Consider the following 24,547-nt stretch of genomic DNA (forward strand, 5'->3'; position numbering starts at 1 on the left):
GCATTCCAATTTAATTTGCACAGTCCACAGTCATAAAACACAAATCTCAATGTTTCCCCCCTGTAAAATTGGGTTTACCCAATCTGGGGATAATGCAAAAGTGGGAAATCAGACTCCACACTGGTGCACTAGATGTCACAGATGATTTGTTTCAATGTTTTGAGGTGACTGGATCAATTGCCACTTCCTGCTACGGTACTTCCCTTTCTATGCCCACTACTTTCTCTCCCCCCCCCTTATTCTCATAACTATTTCTGGTGCACTCTTGCTTTCATTTCTCTTCCAGTATGCTATTTAGTGTGCACCAAGAGCTTCTATATATTTCTTTTGATCTCCTAGAGTTGCAAATAACCAGAAAATTGCACAAGAACATTTACAATTGCCTGACTGTGTACACTTCTTAGGTGGGTATTTTAAATAAATAAATAAATAAATAAATAAAAAACAAGGTGCAGATGCAACTATCTGTGCATATGCTCTGTCTGTACTTAACTGGCCTATCAAAATCAATCAATTACAAGATAGGGACAAACACAAAAGGGAACACATACTGCCTTAAGTTACCATGTATAATGCACACATTAAATATGTATGTAATTCAGTGTGGTGTAGTGGTAGACTCGTAATCTGGGGAACCGGGTTCGCGTCTCCGCTCCTCCACATGCAGCTGCTGGGTGACCTTGGGCTAGTCACACTTCTTTGAAGTCTCTCAGCCCCCCTCATCTCACAGTGTGTTTGTTGTGGGGAAGGAAGGGAAAGGAGAATGTTAGCCGCTTTGAGACTCCTTCAGGTAGTGATAAAGCGGGATATCAAATCCAAATCCAAACTCTTCTTATATATACCCAATTTTCCTATACAAAAATTAGTAACATTGTTTAAAGCACTGTTAATCTGATTTGGTACATTTCCCCACTTTCTATTTTGATGGCACTATATATTACGTGTCGTGAGAAAAGGCCATTTTCAGTAGACTTAATCTTTAAGAAGAGGTTGTTACGAATGCTTTTATCTTGATTAAAGTTTCACTCTGTTCCATAAGTGAGCTTGCACTTTTAATGACCTTATACTTTCCCCAGGTTCTTCTCTATGTGCATTTCCTTTTACGTTTTGCTGGAAGAGAAAGAAAAGAACACTAAACTTTAGAATATTTTCCTACATATGGGAATGTAGAACCCTCCCACAAATGCTCCCCTGGAGAAGTGTTCTGTGTTTCCAGACCTGGAACCCACTTCCTTTAACATGAATTTAGGGAACCATTTCTTAATTTTTGTACCATATATTTGTATGGTGGTAGTGCTGATGTTGTGACCCAACTCAGGCTAAGACCAGGCAGTGCGTCCTGACCACTGACAACCTATGCTCTTCTGGGTTCTCTGCTTCCCCCACTTGTAACTGCTGATGCTGTGCTATTCATGTTAATATGAGTTCCAGCTGGACCTCACATGCAGCTATGTAGTGACATGCTTCTCTCCAAGTCCTCAGTGTACAGAGAATTTCAGATGGCTGTGGAAGTGGCTTGTGTGCTGGACTTCTAGAGAACTATGTGTACTGGGAGAGCACCTCATGAGGTCTGAAATGGTAAAGCTGTTGCAAAGCATTTAGTACAGTGGCAGCATGGCTGGCCAAGAATCTTTGGGGTGAAAGGGAAGGCTCAGCAAAATGACTGTGGGAATCCCTTCAGTGCCCAAAAGTGCACCCAAGAGGCATTGTATTTATCACTATAGTCTTCTTACAAGTGAAATAGAACTTGCTTCTGACTGAACACATTCACAGCTCAGTCTTAGACAAGTCATCTCAAAAGTTAATTGAATGCATTGAAATTACTCCCAGGTTAAGTGTCTTCATGACTTCAGCGTTTCTTGGGGAACCAACTTAAATGACTCTTCTCACTTATGCATTGAATATTGGGAAATTCCATTCCTTGTGCCAGCTACAGCACTGAAAATACAAACAAAAAATCCTACTTACCCCACAAGAGTTTTGTTAGTTGCTCCCCAACGAAGTAGAAGATTACCATTATAAGAAAAGCTACGGAGATAAATATTGCCCGTCCACAAGGAGAGAGAACTCCTAAAACTGGATATGCCCAAATCCCACTTGCATAGTTTACCCACACTATCCTAGAAACAAGGGGAGACAGAGTCACAAATAGCCATAAATTTTATAGGTAGATAGTTGATTTCTGAAGTTGCATGGAAAAAACTATTGTATATTTGCTGATAATTACAAATACAAAACTGTAAGTGCATAAATTTGGATTTCCTTAAAAATATAGAAGTACAATTCATACTTGAAAGCAATATTGATTTAAATGGAGGACCATATGAACTATGAATATTTTACTTCTGCTAGATCATCTCCTAATTTCCTAAAACAACTAATTTTTCTTCATTAAAAAATAAAGATTATTCAGCAGAAATTTCTGAGTGAAATGGGGCTTGGTAAATATTTGTGAAATCTTTTTAGCATCTAGAAGAAATATAAAGCATGTGAAATCTAATGTACCGGTAATGTTCCACACCATCCAGTTGGTTTATAATTAATGCTTGACATGGTTAAAAATGGGTTTGCATTGGTTTGAGGTAGCTACGGCTAGAATCTCTATCAGGATACCAACCACAGTACCATAAAAACACCAGACAGCAACAAGTACTGTATATAGCTTCCTCTTCAGAGCTCCAGCAACTGCATGCTAAGGAAGCTAATGTAACAGACACTGAAGGGCAGCTTTATTGAGCCCTCAGGCTTCTATTCTTAGGAACCTAATGTCAAGGGACCACCAGGGAGCAGCATAGAGCAAAGCGGGGAGGCGCAAGGGCTCTCAGATGCTGGAGAGTCTGAGCAAGACCAGAGCAGTCAGGCATCGTCACTCAGAAGCGACAGGCAGGAGGGGAGCCCGGTGGAGGGGGTCTCTAGCCCTAGGGAGCCTAAGAAACACTTTAGCAGTTCTGGGACGGAAGGGGAGGTAGCAGCCCCTTCTCCGCAACTGTGCAGAAGTCTCAAACGCAGGGAACAGAAGCGGAGACTCGCGGTACCCAGGTTACTTTGCTGGAAAGGATCGCGGAGGCAACTACTTCCAGGATCTGAAACTGACTGAAAGGATGTGTGAACTATGGACTCCGTTGTGTTCTTTTGTACATAATAAATTCCTGTACTGTATATATGTACCCACAAGAGCCACAGTGTTTCTTTGCGGAAAGCCCCTAAGATCCCCTTACACCTAAAGGAATGATATGCGGTTTCTGAACTGTGTATTTACACCAGCTACATGTGGCATCTGTTGTCAATATTTAAGACTAAAAAAGCTATTTGCCTGTGTGCTGCTCATGATAAATTAATTTAACTAATAATTTAACTAGTCAAAAATACTAACTAAATGGCTACACTAGAATTAATCTGTGCCTCCTACCACATAAATAGTATTTTAAGGTCTTGCATAAATGGATCAAATTGATGATAGTAGGACTATGTTCATGGTAATTAAAGAAACAGTAATGGAGCAATAGGCATTAGCAGCGTAATATTTGCTTGCAATATTTTATGGCTGCATAAACAGTCCAATGAATTACAGAAAATGAGTTCAAAGAAGCCAAAAATTGTTAGAGACGTAATACAGTGGAACCTCGGTTTTCAAATGTAATGTGTTCCAGAAGACCATTTGACTTCCAAAATATTCTAAAACTGAAAGCGGAAGCCTCAAAACAATAGGGAAACTCAAAATGGCATGTTCGACGTCCGAAAATCGTTTGAAAACCAAAGCAGTTATTTCTGGGTTTTTGGTGTTCGAAAGTCAAAACGTTCGACTTCCAAGATGCTCAAAAACAGAGGTTCCAGGGTGGGGTGGGGATAAAAAACAAACACAAAACAAAAAACAAAAACAGAGGTTCCACTGTATAATTACATTGCATCAATTACAAATTATTTTAGGCTATTTTGAAAATGATGTGTGATCAGATCATCATAATTTATTGAGAAATTAACTGCAGCAAAAATGTTAATTAATAGCTGCTAAGTGGCACATTCATAAAATATCAACAAGAGTGGCTTAATAAGATACCAACACTGCAATGACCTTTAAACTTATTAAAATGGTATGTTTAAGAGAAAGGAGGCAAAACCAAGAACAATTTGGGAGGCTCTGGTCTAATTTTATTAATTATATGAAACAAATAGAATATTGAATATAAGCGTTTTCATATAGTTTTATACTAGATGAGTTTATCAGACAATTTATGATAAAATGTTGTATGTTTAAAGTATCTTGAGATCAACATGGTAAATATAGTAAAATAGTTACTTTAAAGCAGTGTTTTTCAACCACTGTTCCGCGGCACACTAGTGTGCCGTGAGATGTTGCCTGGTGTGCGTGGGAAAAATTGTGTTTATTTGAATCCTATTCAAGAGAATTACTTTATATATAGTCAATATAGGCACAGAGTTAATTTTTTTAACATTTTCTAATGGTGGTGTGCCTCGTGATTTTTTTCATGAAACAAGTGTGCCTTTGCCCAAAAAAGGTTGAAAAACACTGCTTTAAAGAAGCCATTGCACATACAGATTCCAATAGGCAGCATGCACCATATGTTTCCTATGCTTTTTAAAATTTATTTTAAAAAAGGATTTGTGAATATAAAAGGAACAATCCAACTAAAATGATCAAAAATGCTTTATATCTGAATTGTATTTGAAAAAGATACTTGATACCTACCATGAGAGGTATACAACTGCAAAGACGCAAAGTCCCAAAATTCCTCTTGATCTACGAGGATACTTATGATCACAAATGAACAGTTCTATGAAAAGCAGTGGGAGGATGGTGGTATGCTAAAAAACAAAACACACACACACACACACACACAAATAAATAAATAAATAAGATGGAAACATATGGGAAATCAAAACAAAGTTTTATTGTTTGTTGTATTGTTTTCAGTAGTTGTATTAAATTACATTTTTTGAATTTCTATTACATGTTTTATTCCAAGTAAATATTTTTATAGTCTAGCTTAGCTGTTCTCAAATTTACTACCCTTAGGGCCCACTTAGGATGGTTGAAAATGACTGAGGTCCACTGTCACATGCAGGGGTAGCAGCACTTACAAAATAGTGGCACATGGGGGCATTTTCAATCAGCTGGCAATTACTGACATCATTTTCTATGGCTGTCTGATCCATCTTGGGAAATTTATGAACTCTTTGCCACAGTGGTTTCCTCCCTGACACAAGCAGTTCCTTAGCTCAGTTTCCTCAAGCAAAGTCTTCTTCTTTGGCAATCACTTGTAATATCACACCCTGAGTGAGGACAAAATTTGATGCCCCCAACTTTGAATAGGTACCTGTATAAATATGGGTTAGGCCTTATTATCATTAGTCCCCTCGGCTCAGTAGGGGAACCATCTGCACTGCCCTAAATCCGCCACTGTCATGACCTGCTACACCTGCTATTCTTTTTTTTTTTTTTTTTAACAGAATTTATTGGCATTTTCACAAAACAACATAAACCCAACCCCCACACCTACAAATATCAAAACAAACACAAATACAAATACACATACACATAATGTCAGGATTCTTCTTCTTATCTGTATATCTTGCTATAGAAAAAAAAAAAAATTCTGGTTCCGAATCTTGACACTTGACTTCCCCCGCCTATACACCTTCGGTTTTAATACAATACACTTTCTCCTTAACATCTTTTCTCCATAGAAGTTTAACTTATCTTGATATAGAAAGAAAAAACACCTTTGTCTTATCTTTTGCATTATAACCTAAAACTTAACCAAATATTCTTAGAGCTAAACTTATTTCTTCTATCATTTAGCATGCTGCTTTTAACTTAAATTCAATATCTCCTTACTTATTTAAAATAAACTTATTTAACAAACTTCACACTCCGATTTCGGATACCATGGCAGACCATCTATGTTATACAATGATTAATTCAACCCACTCCCCTTTTGTCCATTGTCTTCTCCTGTCTTTCACCAGAACCGAATCCCCTATTGTATGCTTCTGAATGTCCACAGATCCAGGTTACAACCACAACAAACCCTGCATCGAGCTCCAAGATGTTCATCCTCTGCATTCTGAGCTTCTCCGTAGCTTTGTACCAAAATTCTTCTTCTTGTAGAAATCTTAATTCTCTGTCCCTCGACCCCGAGCTGCCACCTCGGAATCTAGATATTAAAAAACTTTCCGTTTCAGGGTTTCTGCCACCCCCTGAAAACAGTCCCTGTTCCAATCGGATTTGCTCTACCATCTCAGACCATCCTTCCAGCACATCTTCCAGCTCTTTGCAAAAGTCTGTTTCCATTGAGTAGATTTTTTGGAAAGCCTCCTCTGTGGAATACAGATTATTTCCATTTATAATCCCACACAAGACTCTTAATTTTCGATTAGCCAGCTCCAATTGAAAGACAGTGAGCTTTTCCTCTACCTCCCAGTCCTTCTGTGCCAGCATGAGCGCAAAGTCCAACATCTTCGGGGAAGGGAGGTGGGTATCAAATTACATTTCCTGTCTTTTTCCTCCTTTGTCTCAATTTTCTCCTGCGCAATTCCAAATCGCCGCCATTTCTTCCGAAGCCAGAGTATAAAGACCAAAACTTCAAATGGAGATATTTTTCCTCAATTAACCCCTGAGAGGGAATCTCTACAGAGTCAGTTTTCAAATTCCAAGCACTTTCAAGTGATTAGTGTAGCAGCAGTCACTTAAAGAGTTAATTCCTTCCAACCCCCGAAGGGAGAGAGGCGGGCTGCCTTTTCTTTTGATCCCAGAGCTTTTCCCGAAGTACAAAGAGTCAGTCAATTACTCACAGCTTCTGGTTTCTTAGCAACTTCTTAATGACAGGTAGAACAGAGACGCTCCTCACGGACTTTGCCGCCGCATGTAAACATCCCGGTTGGGGCATGTCCCCTGAAGCCCGACTCCGTGGTCCCTTCACCCCCACTCCCCCCTTACAGGGGGCGCGGGGGAAGGGTTCGGAGCACAACGGGCATAGCCGGGGAGCCCAGGGCGCGGGACGCTCTTCCCGCGCCCCAACCAGAGCCCTGCATGCGGCTGCAGGGCTCCTAACCCCCGGGATGAACTGGGTGCCTCGCCACCGAAGCAACCCAGGACCATCCGCAATGGCGCCAGCCGCCGGAAGTCTGCTACACCTGCTATTCTGCTGTCTCTGAAGCTACTTTCAAAGGCCCAGGAGTTCTGTTGGAGTGACTGGTTGTCAACCACATACATGTGTGTTTTTCCTTTCAGAGTCTATTCTAGCCCTGAGAATGTCAAACAGAGGCTTTGATTTTGTTGTTTAGAGTTAGCATATAAAATAACATTTTCCCACACCATAGTTCAATCTCGCTTTGACTGGTGGAGTGGGTGGGGGTAGTGACCCCTCTACCACTCTCTTTTCATGCAGGCTCTGGGGAATGTCAGGGAGTAGTCTCAGCCTGCACAAGTGAGACAAGGGCTGTCATGGTATAAAAAGTAAAAGGTAAAGGACCCCTGGACAGTCAAGTCCAGTCAAAGGCGACAATGGGGTTGCGGTGCTCATCTCGCTTTCAGGCCGAGGGAGCCGGTGTTTGTCCGTACACAGTTTCCCGGGTCATGTGGCCAGCATGACTAAACTGCTTCTGCTGAAACGTAACACCGTGATGGAAATCAGAGCACATGGAAACACCGTTTACCTTTCTGCCACAAAAGTACCTATTTATCTACTTGCACTGGCGTGCTTTCGAACTGCTAGGTTGGCAGGAGCTGGGACAGACCAACGGAAGTTCATTCTGTTACGGGGCTTCGAACCACTGACCTTCCGATATGCAAGCCCAAGAGGCTCAGTGGTTATATGAAGCAGCTAGCAATGAAGGGTGAGTGGATGATGTCGTCTGTTTATGGTGGGAATAAGGAGATATACATCTTAAAGGGGTCTATCTGAATGTTGTGCTACATGCCCTCTCCTTCCTTCCCTTTGCTGTAGAGTCCAAATAATGGATATGAGGTATGTTTGCATAGTGGTATGAGGCAGGGGTCCCCAAACTAAGGCCTGCGGACCAGATAAGGCCCAAGGGACTTGTTTATCCAGCCCGCAGCAACCCCCACCCCCCACTGCCGCCGCCTGCTCTTACTGGTGCTGCGCTACGCGGCTGCCCACTTCCGGGTCGGAGGAGCACTGGAAACAGCTTGTGCGCATGCGCAAGCATTATTTCCGGTGCACATCCGTGTCGGTGGAGGCCCATGCACATAAGCTATTTCCAGTGCTCCTCCGACCTGGAAGTGTGCCAGAAATAGCGTGTGCCCACGCATGTGGGCACGCGCTCCCCCGCCCTCCGCACAATCAGCACTGGAGACACCATCCCGAGGCACGGTAAGTTTGCTGACCCCTAGTATAAGGGGATTCAAATTCCTGTGTGCAGAGATTCCACAGGATTCATAGTGGCTGGGTTCTTGCTGTGTGCCCCACAGTAGTTTGGACATAACAGGGTGGTCCATTTAATTTAATCCTAGAAGCATGTGCTTCTGATCTCATCTTTGGCATGATCCAGAAGAGGAAATGGGAACACATGACCCAAAGATTCACTGCAGCTTATGCACACAATGTTAAATAATCATCTCACCTATTACATTTGAACTGACCCTTATACCTAAGTTCTGCAAAATATTATGATCAGATAAACAATAAATGAACTGAACACAGCAAAAGAGATACCGGTACCTGAAAAACAAATGTTGTACACTTACCATAGTATGATTAAGCCAAATTGGATTGACTTCATCCAGCTCTAAAGGATACACTAGTTCTCTGTCATATGCATAAAGGCTCCAGAAAGCAACAGGTACAAACTGTCATTAAAACATTTGACAATTAACACTTGTATCCTCAGACAAATAGTAACAATAGACAGTTAATGTTTTTCCAAATCAAATATTTGTTAACCTTTCCCCTTCTTTCTTACCACAGCCCGCTTATTACAGTGAATAAAACCTGACTATTGTGAATACAAAATAAAAATTTCTTTCCAGTAGCACCTTGTGAATACAGTATAGTTTTCTTTTATTTCTCCAGATAAAAATAATAAAAAACCTTAACATCCAACACTCTGTATTAAGGGTCAAGCTTTCTTGTTTTGCAAATAAATAGCTGCAAGGAAACCTAAGTAGTGAGTTTAAGTGTTTGTCCACATTTGAGCATCATTTAGCCATGAATTCCCTTCTCTCTCACCTCATTTGAATAGGACTGAATTAGTTCACATCCAAATGTATTTCATAGAATCATAGAATCATAGAGTTGGAAGAGACCACAAGGGCCATCCAGTCCAACCCCCTGCCAAGCAGGAAACACCATCAAAGCATTTGTATATGAGGTACAACTTCAGACTCTCCCCTTCTTACCAGCTGGTGCTCCCTCCTGTGTTTGTCACCTCCTAATTTGTTTATTTTGTTATGCCAATTAAGTACAGAAAGGGCACTGATTGCTTTTACTGTCCGTTGTTCAAATTCTTAATAAATAAATAACATTGAGGAAGCAGTGGATGTGAAAAGGGGAGTAGCAGAAAGTGATGAATGATCCACCCACCTTAAAACACAGAAACAAATTGTCTGTGACCCCAAGCAAAGCATCTTGTAGCCCAATTTCCCAGTTTACTGGATTGGTGTTGTTTGAGGGTAACATGCATGCTTTGCAAATTAAATAGGTGAACAGTTGCAAACAGAATAGTAAATTCATGTGGACAAGCCCTTACACACACTCTCTCTCCCACGCAGTCCTGCCAAAAATGTTCTCTGAAGTTGCCAGAGATGCCAATGAAGACTTTCATTGAAATGCAAATAGTAGCTTTGGACAGGCTATTATTGTTAAAACCAGGTTTCCCTACTGCTTCCTTTTATCAGGTTTTTCTGCCCCAGGTGAAGCCTCCAGATGGGTGCTATTGAGGTTCCTAGCCTCAATGGTGAGGGGGTACCAAACTGGGAACTAGACACCTGGAGGGAGTCTTGAACCTACTAGGCTTTCTCCAGTGGCATCTATGAATGCTTGTGCTAGAGACTATCGTTAACTATAGAATCATAGAGTTGGAAGCAGGGCCGTCTCGTAATAGGGGCTGGGTGGTGCGGTGCACCAGGGCGCCAGGCCCCCCAGGGGCGCCCCCGCGAGCCCGCTGGCATACCGGGCGCTCCCTCCCCAACCCGCGCCCGCCCTCATGGGCGGGCGGGCGCTCGCGCGCCGGCGGGCAAGCTACAAGCCGGCTGCCCTCCGGAGCCCCAGCTGGAGCGCTGGGAAGAGCGCGCAAAGCCCCGCGCCACTCCAGCGCACGCCCCTCATCCCCCGCTCGCCCACTTCCCTGGGGATGACCACAACGGCCATCCAGTCCAACCCCCTGCCAAGCAGGAAACGCCATCAAAGCATTCTATAGCTCTGTTAGCTTCATTATTAAAACTGAACTATCTGGGCTCTTCTTCTCAGAACAAAGTTTCTGATTTAAATGTTAATGTGGTAGGTTTTAAGAATGGGATTTGTAAAGCCCCACACTCATCTTAGATTCAAACCATTTGGAGGGAAATCATCCCTTTTTAAATATACCAGGTGACAATCTACTCAGCACCCTTGGAATGCAGCAAGATAATTAAATGAAAACTACACCACCAGCAGCATCAGACAGCATCTTAAAAAGCAGAGACATCACCTTGCCAACAAAGGTCCGTATAGTTAAAGCTATGGATTTCCTAGTAGTAATGTATGGAAGTGAGAGCTGGACCATAAAGAAGACTGATTGCCGAAGAATTGATGCTTTTGAATTATGGTGCTGGAGGACTCTTGAGAATCCCATGGACTGCAAAAAGATCAAACTTATCCATCCTTAAAGAAATCAGCCCTGAGTGCTCACTGGAAGGACAGATCCTGAAGTTGAGGCTCCAGTACTTTGGCCACCTCATGAGAAGAGAAGACTCCCTGGAAAAGACCCTGATGTTGGAAAAGATGGAGGGCACAAGGAGAAGGGGACGACAGAGGATGTGATGGTTGGACAGTGTTCTCGAAGCGACTGAGAGGCAGTGAAAGATAGGCGTGCCTGGTGTGCTCTGGTCCATGGGGTCACAAAGAGTCGGACACGACTGAACAACATCACCACCACCACCACAACCGTTACTTCTTGTATTTTAAGAAATATCAGTACTGTTGGTTTCATTTAGACATGCGAGGCTCTTTGTGACAGTCTTTTAGAAATCTGGAGAACATCGCCCATCAGACTTAGCCAGCAGGGATAATGGAAGTAGTTCCAAATATCAGGATGCATCAGGTATGAGGAGCGCTGTTCTATAGTACACATGTATTTCAATAATAGAAACTGTAGTTACTTACTAGGCCAATAGGAAACACATATGCAGAGAAGATGAAATCTCTGAGAGGCACCACCACTGATGATATTCTTTTCTCTAATGAAGGTGTGCACAGAGCTACAGTATCAGATATGACACACAACAGATACAGGATTGTCTGGAAAACCTATGAAATCACAAAGAAGCTATTAAAAATGTGCATGGGGCTCAGTATGTATATTTTTTCCTTTTCTGGTTTAGTTTCTTAACAAGGGATGCACACACCATAAGTTTAAAGCACATTGCTTCCACCCCCCCCAAAAAAGAATCCTGGGAACTGTAGCTTACTCCTGTAGATAATGGTGGGATTATCTATTTATTTATACCCGCCTTTTTCCCTGACAGGGACTCAACAAATAACAATAATAAACGGGGGCATGCGAGTCATAGCGTACTTGCAGCGTAGGAGTGACAGAAGCGAGTTACTGTGATTTATAACTAATTTAATTACTTTTTCCTATAAAACTCACGGGACACACACACAAAAGAAACTAAATTTACCTCAGCGAGTAACCTATTTCAACTCTCTCTCTCTTTTTCTCCCCCTCCCCCACCTTCCCGCGCGCGCCGCCCTTCACGTGCGGCTAAGAAGCGCTCCATCTGCGCATGCGCGGCGTCTTCCCGCTCTCCCTTCCCCCTCGTTCCCTTTTCGCAGCCGCCGCCACCACCACCTGGTTCAGGAAGGTCAGGTGTTTCCAGGAGCCCCCGTAGGTGACGTCCGGTTCCTTGCGGACCGACCTGGGAAACCCCGCGTTCTGGGTGACGGCGAAAACCGCCCAGAGGAAGCAGAGGAAATGTAGGAGCGTCGCGGCCCGCTGGCCCCGCAACGGCACAGCCATTGTGGCTCAGCCAGCGCTACGCCGGGCGAGGGGACTCGTATGGATGTGGTGGAGAAGCGGCGGCGGCGGCGGCTGCCCACCCGCCCGCCCTGGCTGGAATGGCGGGTCCGGGCCGCAGCCTCTCGAGGCCGAGGCGCCACCAACGGCGGCCGCTTGCGCCGATGGTGCCCTCTGCGCAGGCGCTGCAGGAGGTCGTCGGCGCTCAGCCGCCCGCCGCCATCTTTTGGCGCCTTTCTGCCTTGACGGAGGTGAGCCTGACTGGCTCCTCGCGACGCCTCCTCACCTCACAGAGGATGGACCGTACCATGTCAGCGATTGCTCTGTCTTTTCGCCTGTTTATGTGTGTGTGTGTTTGGGTGGTGGTAGCACAGTGAGGTGGCCAGGGCCGCCCCCCTCCTCCTCCGCCCCGTGTTTTCTTCGAGAAACCTTCATGGCAGGTAGGCAGTCAGAACACTTAAAACCCTCTTGATCCGTGGCAGGGGTTGACCTGGGTTTCCCGCTCTGACAGCGCTGCTCGGATCCTTACCCCCGCCCCCAAATTAGAAATGGTCCTGACCTCGCCTGGATGCTGTGGGCGGGGCTTGAGCTGTGACGAGGGTGGGCGCGTCGTCATTTGGACCCTGTTTGACATCTGCATGGAAGAATGGGTTGCTCTCGCCAGAGGCTGTCAGTGCAAGGTACTCCTGCTGAAATTGCCTTTTTAATTTTTTATTTTAAACACAGCTAGTAAGTGCCCTGCTTTTTTCTACTTGGACCACCCTACCTCCTAAAGAGTTCTCGAACCTAAGAAGAAGTTTGTTACTTGTTTAATAAAATTAATAAAATTTCTATACCAGTTTGATTGTAGGGAAAAAATCTCAAAGCTGTTTACAGAAAAAGATAGCAAAACAATAACATGATCACTAAATTTTTTACAACTGTAATTTTAAAACATACAGAAGGTTAAAACCACAATAAAATAGACTTGAGTTTTATCTTACTTGGTGCAGTATATCTGCAGAAGACCCAGGGGGTATCTCATTGCTGAACATGGTTTCACCTGTCCTGTTCCCAGCACCTAATTTGGCAGCTGTTCCTAATCAAGTTTGAGATGCACGTGGCTTTAAATACCACTTATCAACCATAGATTTTTCAAAAGTGCTTTTGTAATCTGCATTTTCCTCAGAAGTGGGATGGGCTTCATTTGTTTTCTTAAATATTCCATATTGTATTTAGCATATAAACTGTATGTATTCACTTCCACAAGACTTATTTATAACACTTGCATCCTATCACTCTTAAGTATAACTGAAGGCAGTGTAGGATGATACACTAGGAAGATCCTTCATCCAAGCATTGATTAGACCCACTGATTTAGGTGACTTGAAAAGGGAATTAGATTCATGAAGGATGACAGGCATTATCAACTACCATTATTCCAAACCTCCAGTGCAATGACCTTAAAGGATGAGCAGTTGCTGCCCATGATAATCCCATGCTATTGAAGGTGGACAGGTGGGTTGCACTGCCTGCCAATTAAAATGAGTGTGTTATGCTGGACAAGGCCTTATACAGAGCTTGTTCCAAGCCTTGGCTGAAATCTCATGATGGTTGGGAGCCTTTCCCAGTTTGTAAGAAAGAGACAGATACTGATTTCCGCAGTTGTCTTTTAAAGCACCCCTAGCTATCTTGTCCCACAGTTTAGTATTAGATCCCACCTTTCAAAATAATGTCTAATAACTTGTCAACAATCTGTAAAAATAATGTTCATAGTAAGTAGTAAGTAAGTAAGTTTTATTTACGGCCATTGGCCCAACACATAAAAACACAATTCCAAAACACATGTAATATTTAAAACCTTCGACAGAGGCTGAACCCTCTGCTCGTTACTAAATAAAAGCACAGACTGTCCGACTATATTTTCGCATTTTGGCTCCTGGGTTAGTGGGTTCTCCTGACCATACCAGAGCCCTTTTCCTTCTTTAGAGCTAAGACTCTGTTCAGGTATTTGGCAGCAGTTCGTGATCTAGATGGATCTTCGTCGTTCAATAGAAATCTCAGTTTGGTTTCTTTGGCATCACCTGTGCATCCCACTAGATATGGAGCAAGTAACTTACCGGTACTCCTGAGCGAGGAATAACGAGGACAGTTAAGGAGAATGTGATGCAGCGATTCAGGTGATCCACAGTTACAATCACATAAAAGAGACATCTGTCCATTAGAGATTCTATTTTCCATTACCTTGGAAGGGAAGGCGTTGAATCTTGCCTTTATAAAGGCATATCTGTGGGCTGCTACAGAAAGAGAATCCAAGTACTGCAGGAGTTTTTGCAAGGGCAATAAGCCAAGATTCAAGGGGGAACAAGTGCCATTACCCAGTGCCATCTTCTGGAGCAAAGCTATCTCATCTAGTTTATAAATTACTGTTATTTTGTCTGAAGCTAGATCCTGCTCCAGTAGATTTGATGGAGAGAGTCCCATAGCCATAATTCTCAGTTGCAGTGCCTTAACCCATGGGCTTTGGAAATCATCCCTCCACATACACTGTATCAAATACAGATTTGAGAGGTTATGCCAGAGCGATACCCAGTGGCAGAGTATATGTTTCCAAAGGGCATTTTCAAGGGATGTGATATTAAGTTCCATTCTTATCGCTGTATTGCTTACACAGTTGGGTAGTTTCATTAATCTCCTCAGAAATAGATTTTGTATTACTTCTAGTTCGGGTAATTTAACAAAAGACCCCCAGACTGAAATCGCGTAAGCAATTGTTGGAACCACCTTGGCCTTGAACACTTTCAGTGCTGATGGAATGTGGAGGGCCCCCTCGGAGAAGAAGTATCGCAGAATTGAAAATGAGATGGTTTTAGCTCTGTTTGTAACATAGGCTAAGTGAGCCTTCCAACCAAGGTTGTATTGGAGCTGAACTCCCAAGTAATGGAAACTGTACACTTGCTCGATAGACCTCCCATCAATTCTCCAGCTGTAAAGTTTCCGGCTCTTGGAGAAGATTAGTATCTTGATTTTACGTAACTTATTGTGAGAAGGTTTGAATTGCAGTATGACCCAAATCTTTTCAGTGCCCTCCTAAGACCCACTCTGGAAAAAGATAAGACCATTGCATCATCAGCATATAATAATAGGGGGCAGCGGAATTGTGCAAGGCGGGGAGCATGAGGTTCATAGTAAAGGTAAAGGTAAAGGTCCATGGCTCCTGGATTAGCAGGTTCTCCAGACCATACCATGGGACTCTCAAGAGTCCTCCAGCATCATAATTCAAAAGGATCAATTCTTCGGCGATCAGCCTTCTTTATGGTCCAACTCTCACTTCCATCCATCACTACTGGGAAAACCATAGCTTTTGTTATTATAACTACTTACCGGTAATTCCTGAATCTAGGTCACAGGCTCACATCCTGTTCATATCTTGAATGTGCCCTTAAGACAGGATTTGTGAGGAAAGAGACAATGGGGAGATTTCCGACTGACCTTGCAGAGAAATATTTGAGGTCAATTGGTTCAGGACCTTTTCTATGGGGTTTCAGACATGTGGTTTATATATACAGTTATGAACATTTTTTAAATATATATGACAAAATTCTTATAACACCCATATATAGTTTCAAATTAGGGAGTGGAGTTGTTAGCTATGAAACAATAAATTGTGTGGAGCCCCCTTTTTCAGCTTATTCTTCAGAAAATAAAAACATGAAATCCATTAGTCTATTTCTCATTTCCATATTTTCAGCTGTGGGCAAATTTTTCATCATGTGCCTGTAATTTTTTCATTGTTGTAGATTCTGTCAGAGCTTCAAGCTTGGTGTTAAATCCATGAAATAGCTTCTCCATAGGGCACAGCAGGGTCTTAATTAAACTCTTAAGTGTCTCCTGTTGATTTCCTAATAAGACTTGTAAGTTCTGCCCTTGTCATATCAGCAACAGAATCTCTTGCTGCAGCCTGCTTAGGGTTTCATTAACTTGTGACCCCAAAATTCAGGATCCCCCCATAACTGATGCCAAAGTTGTATGTAGTTTTGTGCTGTGAACCCCGTGTTTTATGTGACTACCCCAACCAAATAACTTCTTAGAACTTCTTACTAATTGGATGTGTACTACTTTTGAACAGCTACCGGTACCTATTAATAACTTATCCTGTACAAACTTATCCTGTACAAATTAGTCTAATCCTTTTTAAGGTATCTAAATGATTCATAGTAATGCATTTCATAAGTTAGTTATATACAGTTTTACCTCAGGTTACAAACGCTTTGGGTTACAAACTCCGCTAACTTGGAAGTAGTACCTTGGGTTGAGAACTTTGCCCCAGGATGAGAATGGAAATTGTGCGCTGCCGGTGCAGCGGCAGCACAAGGCCCCATTAGCGAAAGCGCACCTCAGGTCAAGAACGGTTTTGGGTTAAGAACGGACCTCCAGAACGAATTAAGTTCGTAACCCGAGGTACCACTGTATTGTACAAATGAATACTTTCTTTGTCCTGAACCTATTTCTGATCATTTGGCTGATAAAGATAACTCATTTTTGGCACATTATAAATCTCTGTTAAGTTCTTCTACGTCCCTGCTAAAAGGCCTCATCTTCTTATGCCATTACTTCAGACCTAAGACAATGTTGTTTCTTGATCTCACTTTCTCTAAGTATATATGCCATGGCACGTGTGAGAGCGCTGTATTGGGGTTGGTTTATTTATTTGTATGAATTTCTATACTCAATATATAAAATACCTGAGCCATGTACATTTTAAGACCTGAAAGCAACAAGCAGAATAAAATACATGAACAACTGTAAATCTTCTTTAGTATGGACATACTTTCACAAAGTACAGCTGGGTGACACATAGAGAAATACCATGCAGGTATCAGTTCTTGTTTTAGTCTACAGCTGATTGAACAAGGAGACATAATGCTCCTTGTTGTACTGAGAAGTGCATTGAGTCGTAGTTCCTCCATTTTGCAGCAGCTTATATAAAAAATAATTCCCACTGAGTTCAGTGAAGCTTTCTCCCAAGTTACTGGGTATAGGGTTGCAACCTAAGCACATCCATTGCTTTTAGTCATGAGCGCTATATACTATCTCCAGAATCAAAGTCATGCCTCTGAGTACTGATCACTGGTAAGCAACAACATACGGTAAGCATGAGAGAGCTGTTATCCTGCTTGTGGACTGGGTTGACCAAGAGGAAATGGAATTCTGGGCTGGGTAGACCTTTGATCTGATCTTGCAGGGCTCTCTCTATGGGATAATTAGCTGAGTCATGCGTCAAATCCTGCAGGGCTCTTCTAATGGCTAATATTTTAAATTTTCAGCTGTGCAATGCTTTAACAGAGGAGGCAGGATTGCCCTTTCCTCATTCTTTAGCTAGTGCTAAAGCTGTGGTTTTCCCAGTAGTGATGTATGGAAGTGAGAGCTGGACCATAAAGAAGGCTGATCGCCGAAGAATTGACGCTTTTGAATTATGGTGCTGGAGGAGACTCTTGAGAGTCCCATGGACTACAAGAAGAAGATCAAACCTATCCATTCTGAAGGAAATCAGGCCTGAGTGCTCACTGGAAGGACAGATCCTGCAGCTAAGGCTCCAATACTTTGGCCACCTAATGAGAACAGAAGACTCCCTGGAAAAGACCCTGATGTTGGGAAAGATGGAGGGCACAAGGAGAAGGGGATGACAGAGGATGAGATGGTTGGACAGTGTTCTCGAAGCTACCAACATGAGTCTGACCAAATTGCGGGAGGCAGTGGAAGATAGGAGTGCCAGGCGTGCTCTGGTCCATGGGGTCACAAAGAGTCAGACACGACTAAACAACAACAACAACTATCAGCTGACCCCCAAGCTGTTGATGACATCTTTTGCAAAACATAGCTATTGCTGGTAGTGATAAGTTAGAATAAATGTTGTTATAAATCTCAGCCGAATTACTAAGGTTTCTCTGTAACTATGGAAACACAGTTCTAGACATTACAGTGCAAAAGTGAGAATCTTAGTGTTACTGTGACAACTGATAACTACATGAAAGCTAAAAAAGTGACGGAATTTTTACAATAAGATCATATACAAGCCTGGTAAAACTGTGTATGCTTGAGTGCTGAGATACTGTACAATCATGTATATACAGGTGATACTCAAAAAATTAGAATATCGTGGAAAAGTTCATTTATTTTAGGAATTCAACTTAAAAGGTGAAACTAACATATGAGATAGACTCATGACATGCAAAGTGAGAGATGTCAAGCCTTTATTTGTCATAATTGTGATGATTGTGGCGTACAGCTGATGAAAACCCCAAATTCACAATCTCAGAAAATTAGAATATTGTGAAAAATTGCAGTAGCTACTCAATCCATAACACCTGCAAAGGGTTCCTGAGCTTTTAAATGGTCTCCCAGTCTGGGTCAGTAGGAATCACAATCATGAGGAAGGCTGCTGACCTGACAGCTGTGCAGAAAACCATCATTGAGACCCTCCATAAGGAGGGAAAGCCTCAAAAGGTAATTGTGGAAGATGTTGGATGTTCCCAAAGTGCTGTATCAAAGCACATTAATGGAATGTTATGTGGAAGGGGAAAACGTGGAAGAAAAAGGTGCACAAGCAGCAGGGATGACCGCAGCCTGGAGAAGATTGTCAGGAAAGGACCATTCAAACGTGTTGGGGACTTTCACAAGGAGTGGACTGAGGCTGGAGTTAGTGCATCCAGAGCTACCACACACAGATGGATCATGAAGATGGGCTTCAGATGTATTCCTCTTGTCAAGCCACCCCTGAACAAGAAACAATATCAGAAGCATCTTAACCTGGGCTACAGAAAAAACTGGTCTGTTGCTCAGTGGTCTCGAGTCCTCTTTTCTGATGAGAGCAACTGTTGCATCTCATTTGGAAACCAAGGACCCAGAGTCTGGAGAAAGAGTGGGGAGGCACACAATGCCAGATGCTTGAAGTCCAGTGTGAAGTTTCCACAGTCTGTGTTGATTTGGGGAGCCATGTCATATGCTGGTGTTGGTCCACTGTGCTTTATTAAGTCCAGGGTCAACGCAGCCGTCTACCAGGAGATTTTGGAGCATTTCATGCTTTCTTCCGCAGATGAGCTTTATGGGGATGCTGACTTCATTTTCCAGCAGGACTTGGCACCCACCCACACTGCCAAAAGTACCAAAACCTGGTTCAATACCCATGGGATTACTGTGCTTGATTGGCCAGCAAACTTGCCTGACCTGAACCCCATAGAGAATCTATGGGGCATTGTCAAGATGAGCGATATGAGACCAAGCAATGCAGAAGAGCTTAAGGCCACTATCGAAGCATCCTGGTCTTCCATAACACCTCAGCAGTGCCACTGCCTGATAGCATCCGTGCCACGCCACATTGTGGCAGTAATTGATGCAAAAGGGGCCCAAACCAAGTACTGAGTACATCTGCATGCTTCTACTTTTCAGAGGTCCACTATTCTATTTGCAATCCTTGTTTTGATGATTTCATTTAATATTCTAATTTTCTGAGATTGTGAATTTGGGTTTTTCATCAGTTGTATGCCACAATCATCACAGTTATGACAAATAAAGGCTTGACATCTCTCGCTTTGCATGTCATGAGTCTATCTCATATGTTAGTTTCACCTTTTAAGTTGAATTCCTGAAATAAATGAACTTTTCCACGATATTCAAATTTTTCGAGTATCACCTGTAGGTACCCTTACAAGGGTTTCACATTTCATCTGATTATATATACAGTTGTTATAATATAGCTTGTATGCTTCAAGCATATGTATGTTCATGGATGACTGCAAATCTTCCTCCTCAAATTAAGAACCAGGGAGGGACTATCACTCACTATATGCTTTGTGAACAGAAGGTCTCAGGTTCAAACCCTGGCATCCTTTTGTGGATTAGGCAATAGGTAATGCAAAGATCCCTACTTGAGGCCCTGGTGATCTTCTTCTGGTCAGAATAGAGTAAATGGAGCTGGACTGGACAGATAACTTGTCGGGCAGTGGTATAAGGCAGATTCCTATGTTCCTAAATAAGCAAAAATAATATTCATTGCTGTTGGGTGTTCCACTTCTGACAGTGTTTGAATGCGTAAAAAAGTCATCCTGTGAAGGAAGCTTTTACACAAGTGAAAAGTAGTTGAACCTTCTTTCTTTCTTCCTTCCTTCCTTCCTTCCTTCCTTCCTTCCTTCCTGATCATCTATCTGTGTTTGGGGAATTTCTTCTTGATGGATCATTCAAACATGATTCTTACATCAGTAACCTCAGATTGTACAGTTTAGGAAGTGAAGCACACATTTGCATATTTTGAATTGGCCCAGAGGCCGCTTGAAGTATATGAAAGTGAAACTAATACATGCCAATATTGTCTCCCATCTGTGCTTTGGCTCGCTTTGCTGGCTTCCATTATTGGGAGACCCAGTTCCCAGTTTCAGAGAGATGAAAACAACCCATTTTTAGACTTTCCTAGTTATGATAAATTTGAGTAAGTGTACATTTGGTTTGCAGTCTATTGGGAAGTACGGTATCTTAATTTCTTGCTACTTTCAGTCAGTGAGGCACAAGCATCTTTGTTCATGACACCATACACTTCTGTGCTTTGGGGGATTCCCATATGTATTTCTATGAATGTATACAATGCAACTTGAATTTTATATTTAAAAATGGATTTCAAAATGCAGATGTTTTCTGTTTTCAGATATAATGGCTTTTCTAACCTGGATTTGATATTGGCATGAAAGTCAAATGGGGCCACCCCATTTGATAGGATAGGAGAAAGAATTAGCCCACTCAAGCCTTATCAGTCTGGAAGCGGGGGATTAGGTTGGGGAGAATGTGTGTCGCCCAGAGTGGCTGGGGAAACCCAGCCAGATGGGAGGGGTACAAATAATAAAAAATTATTATTATTAGCTTAGAAACTTCAGGGTTTTACCATGGCTTATGATCAAGAACAAATCATGGGTTGTTGGTTTGGGTGCAATGGTAAGCTGGGGTTTGTTTCAAAGCAGGAAAGGAGGGAGAGTTTCACTAAACAAGAGTAAGGAGAAAGGGGAGGAGGAATTTGTAATGGTAAACCTTCCAAAATTCCCTGATACTGAGTCAGATTATTATGACTGTATGATACATCACCTTGGTTAGCAGTTAGTATGCAGTATGAGACAGCTCTGACTTAATTTTTACTTATTAAATAAAATGAATCTGCTTTCTGAAATGTATATGTTTTTGCTTTTGGAAAAAGTAGTTTCATGGTAACATCTTTCATATGTGTTATTTGGATTAAATTACAGGCTTAAAATAGACAGCATTGCTTATATGTAAAAAAAAAATAAAAGCTTCATATAGACTGAAACATTCAAACAAATTTTCTGTGAACGTAAGCTCTTTCAAATCTTTAATAATGGAAGAAGATTGCATAGATGTTAGAATGATTACTGGCCTCAAGGCAAACAGTGAAATTAAATGAGTTGCCTTTATATTTCTAAACCATTTTGTCTGTAGCAATACTGATCTAGATGCTAAGCTGCAACAATAGAAATTGTAGTGTTTCCCTGACAACTGAGAAAAACAGACATGCATAAAAACTGAGGTTGAAAGATGCAGCACTCATAGATAGTGTGGGTTGGGATGGCTTCTTACCTCGCTTGAGACAGCAAGTAAAGAGTGGGGGGGAAATATTATGAGAAGAGTAGTTCTAAACTCTTTGGCATCTGGATGGGGCTTCAAGAAAGCAAGTTTCTGTCTCATACATAAGAGAATGCAAGATCCTGGCCAGATTTGATTATAATTTGGTGTGCTTCAGGTAAGTTTTCCTTTTTGCACATTATATGTAGAAATAATCATAAGTCAGATTCTTGTCTGTTCATTCCATTCTCAGTGCAAACCCATATTCTTTCTACTCCCAGACCCTTCCCATCCATGCCACTAAAACTTACTTCTTAGTCTATAAGCAACTACTTCCTGAATTTGCAGCAACTACCCGTAATCATAATTTTTGTTCAGTTCATTTTGGCCTCCTATCATCTTTCTCTTATACACAAAACAAAATAAAAAATAAAAAAATCCTTCCATTAGCACCTTAGAGACCAACTAAGTTTCTAAGGTGCTACTGGAAGGAATTTTTTTTTTTAATTTTTAATTTTGTTTTGACTATGGCAGACCAACCCAGTCCAATCATGACTTGTTGGAGCAGTGTGAAAAATTGAAACCTCAGTGGAAAGAAAAGCTCGGTGAGCACAGTAGGGTGAGTGATATAGGAAGCACAGAATTGCTGTGCTAGCTCTTGAGTTACAGTACTCTCTAGCTGCCATGAAAAGTCTGTGTGCTGTAAATGGCTACATGCAGAAAAAAGATTTGCAGATGTGATAAGAGAAGTCATCCGGAAGGAATTAGTCACAGTAGGCTGTTGTGCAGGTGCTGTTACCATAGCAAGGAACGTGTGCACATGTGATCCTTTTTTGAAATGCAGTATAGTTGCTGAGGAACAATTAGCTGCCTGTCTTTACCATAAGGATATAAGTGAAACTGGGCAACTCATGAATGCACCTGCTGTACTAACAACTGTTTTCACTATGAAACAAAGTGTTATCTATGAATTTATCAGTAACTGATATCAGTTTAGATGTTTTGACTTTGTATGTTTTTAGGTGCACGCAAGATGCTCCTGGGTGGGTTTGACTTTCCTGCTAACTTTAAATTAAATTTCCTTTCTCCAGCTGAATGTTGTGCTGCCTGCTCTAGATGGGGATCACACTCCCTCTAAAGGATCAGGTTTGCAGTTTGGGTTCACCTTGATCCATTGCTGTCACTTGAGACCCAGGTAGCTTCAGTGGTATAGAGTGCCATAAGCTTGGGCTGGTGCCCCAACTATGACCCTATCTGGACAGGGATAACTGGGCTACAATGATAACTACTACAATCTACTAACCAAGATTGGATTAGTGCAACATGCTTTATATGGGGCCACCTTGGAAAACAGTTCGGTTCTATTAGTGCAGAATAGGGCTGTCTATTGACAGATTTGAGAGGAACAGTTCATATAGCACCAATTCTGTTACAAGTACACTAGATTGAATGAATGATTATGGAATGAGAAAACTACATGTTTTTGCTGCAGAGAGGGTGTACAGTTTATACATAGTGTATACTCAGCTCTCTGTGTGTGAATGAAAGGTAGGTGTTTGTATGAATTATTTTAATGTTATAATTTATGTTTGTTTTTAAATATATTGTAACTCCAAGTGGCGCTGTGGGTTAAAACACAGAGTCTAGGGCTTGCTGATCAGAAGGTCCGCGGTTCGAATCCCTGCCACGGGGTGAGCTCCCGTTGCTCGGTCCCAGCTCCTGCCCACCTAGCAGTTCGAAAGCACGTCAAAGTGCAAGTAGATAAATAGTGACCGCTCCAGCGGGAAGATAAAACGGCATTTCCGTGCGCGGCTCTGGTTCGCCAGAAACAGCTTTGTCATGCTGGCCACGTGACCCAGAAGCTGTCTGGGGACAAACACCAGCTCCTTCGGCCTATAGATCAAGATGAGTGCCGCAACCCCAGAGTCGGACACGACTGGACCTGATGGTCAGGGGTCCCTTTACTTTTACCTTTAAGTTGTTTTGAGACTTTCAAGTAACAAGTGACTAACAAGTCTAAATAAATAAATGCATGTCCAGAGCGGTCGCAGATGTTACACTGAATGTGGGAATGTCTGAAAGTTGAGAATGGGCATATTCCATGTGTGTACTGGAGATTCCATGTTTCATTGGCGAAGGGGAGACAGAAGAGGAGGTATGGGAAGGCCTGCTTCAGCCACCTGCCTTCCCCACTCAATCTGCTGGCCTACTCAATCATACTTCATCTCCCAAAGCAACCAGTGGCAGTGACAGGGAAAGCAGGAAGGGTTGCAAAGCCCACTGCACACTGATCCACCTGCCTGCCTCTGGTTACCTCCTCATGACCAAGGCTGCTTGCCTGCTGGGGCAGCTTTCCAGTGACAGGCCTGGCTTGTTGCCACTTTCTTCCTCCTTGACACCTGATGCTGCTGGGGCAGACACTGTGTTGCTGGAATGAGGTATGCAGTTGCAGCAGCAGAGCAGTAAGGTTGCTCAGGGGCTGCCCTGGCTTGCCTTAGCTGTTCCTTTGCAGCTCATCTGGGCCCACTGCTTGCCTGTCTGCCTGCCTGCTGCTCTGTCATCATCGGTGTGGCCACCTACTGGCGACCATGGGAACTGCAGCATTATGACATTCTTTGATTCAAAAATACAGTACATGTAGGGCCTGCCATCCAAATGCTCGTTATATGAAAATTCACTTATCCAAACATGACAGGTGCTGTCTCCAATCCTGTTTCAGTAGCTGAAACCTCTGCTTGTGCAACTGCAGCTA

At 42.5% G+C, this 24,547-nt stretch overlaps 1 protein-coding gene across 1 annotated transcript; it reads right to left on the minus strand.

Annotated features, from left to right (window-relative positions):
* Window positions 1-978: 978 nt before the first annotated feature.
* On the minus strand, window positions 979-12,314 carry LOC117049052 (androgen-induced gene 1 protein-like). The gene is made up of 6 exons (XM_033153650.1): window positions 12,031-12,314; window positions 11,343-11,486; window positions 8,729-8,830; window positions 4,709-4,824; window positions 1,969-2,120; window positions 979-1,110 (listed from the first exon to the last, which is right to left on the minus strand). The coding sequence occupies exons 1-6, from the start codon at window positions 12,196-12,198 to the stop codon at window positions 1,085-1,087; spliced, it is 708 nt and encodes a 235-aa protein (XP_033009541.1). The 5' UTR covers window positions 12,199-12,314; the 3' UTR covers window positions 979-1,084.
* Between the last annotated feature and the right edge of the window lie 12,233 nt (window positions 12,315-24,547).

This window comes from Lacerta agilis, chromosome 6 (assembly GCF_009819535.1).
Source record: "Lacerta agilis isolate rLacAgi1 chromosome 6, rLacAgi1.pri, whole genome shotgun sequence".
In the NCBI taxonomy this organism is placed as follows: domain Eukaryota; kingdom Metazoa; phylum Chordata; class Lepidosauria; order Squamata; family Lacertidae; genus Lacerta; species Lacerta agilis.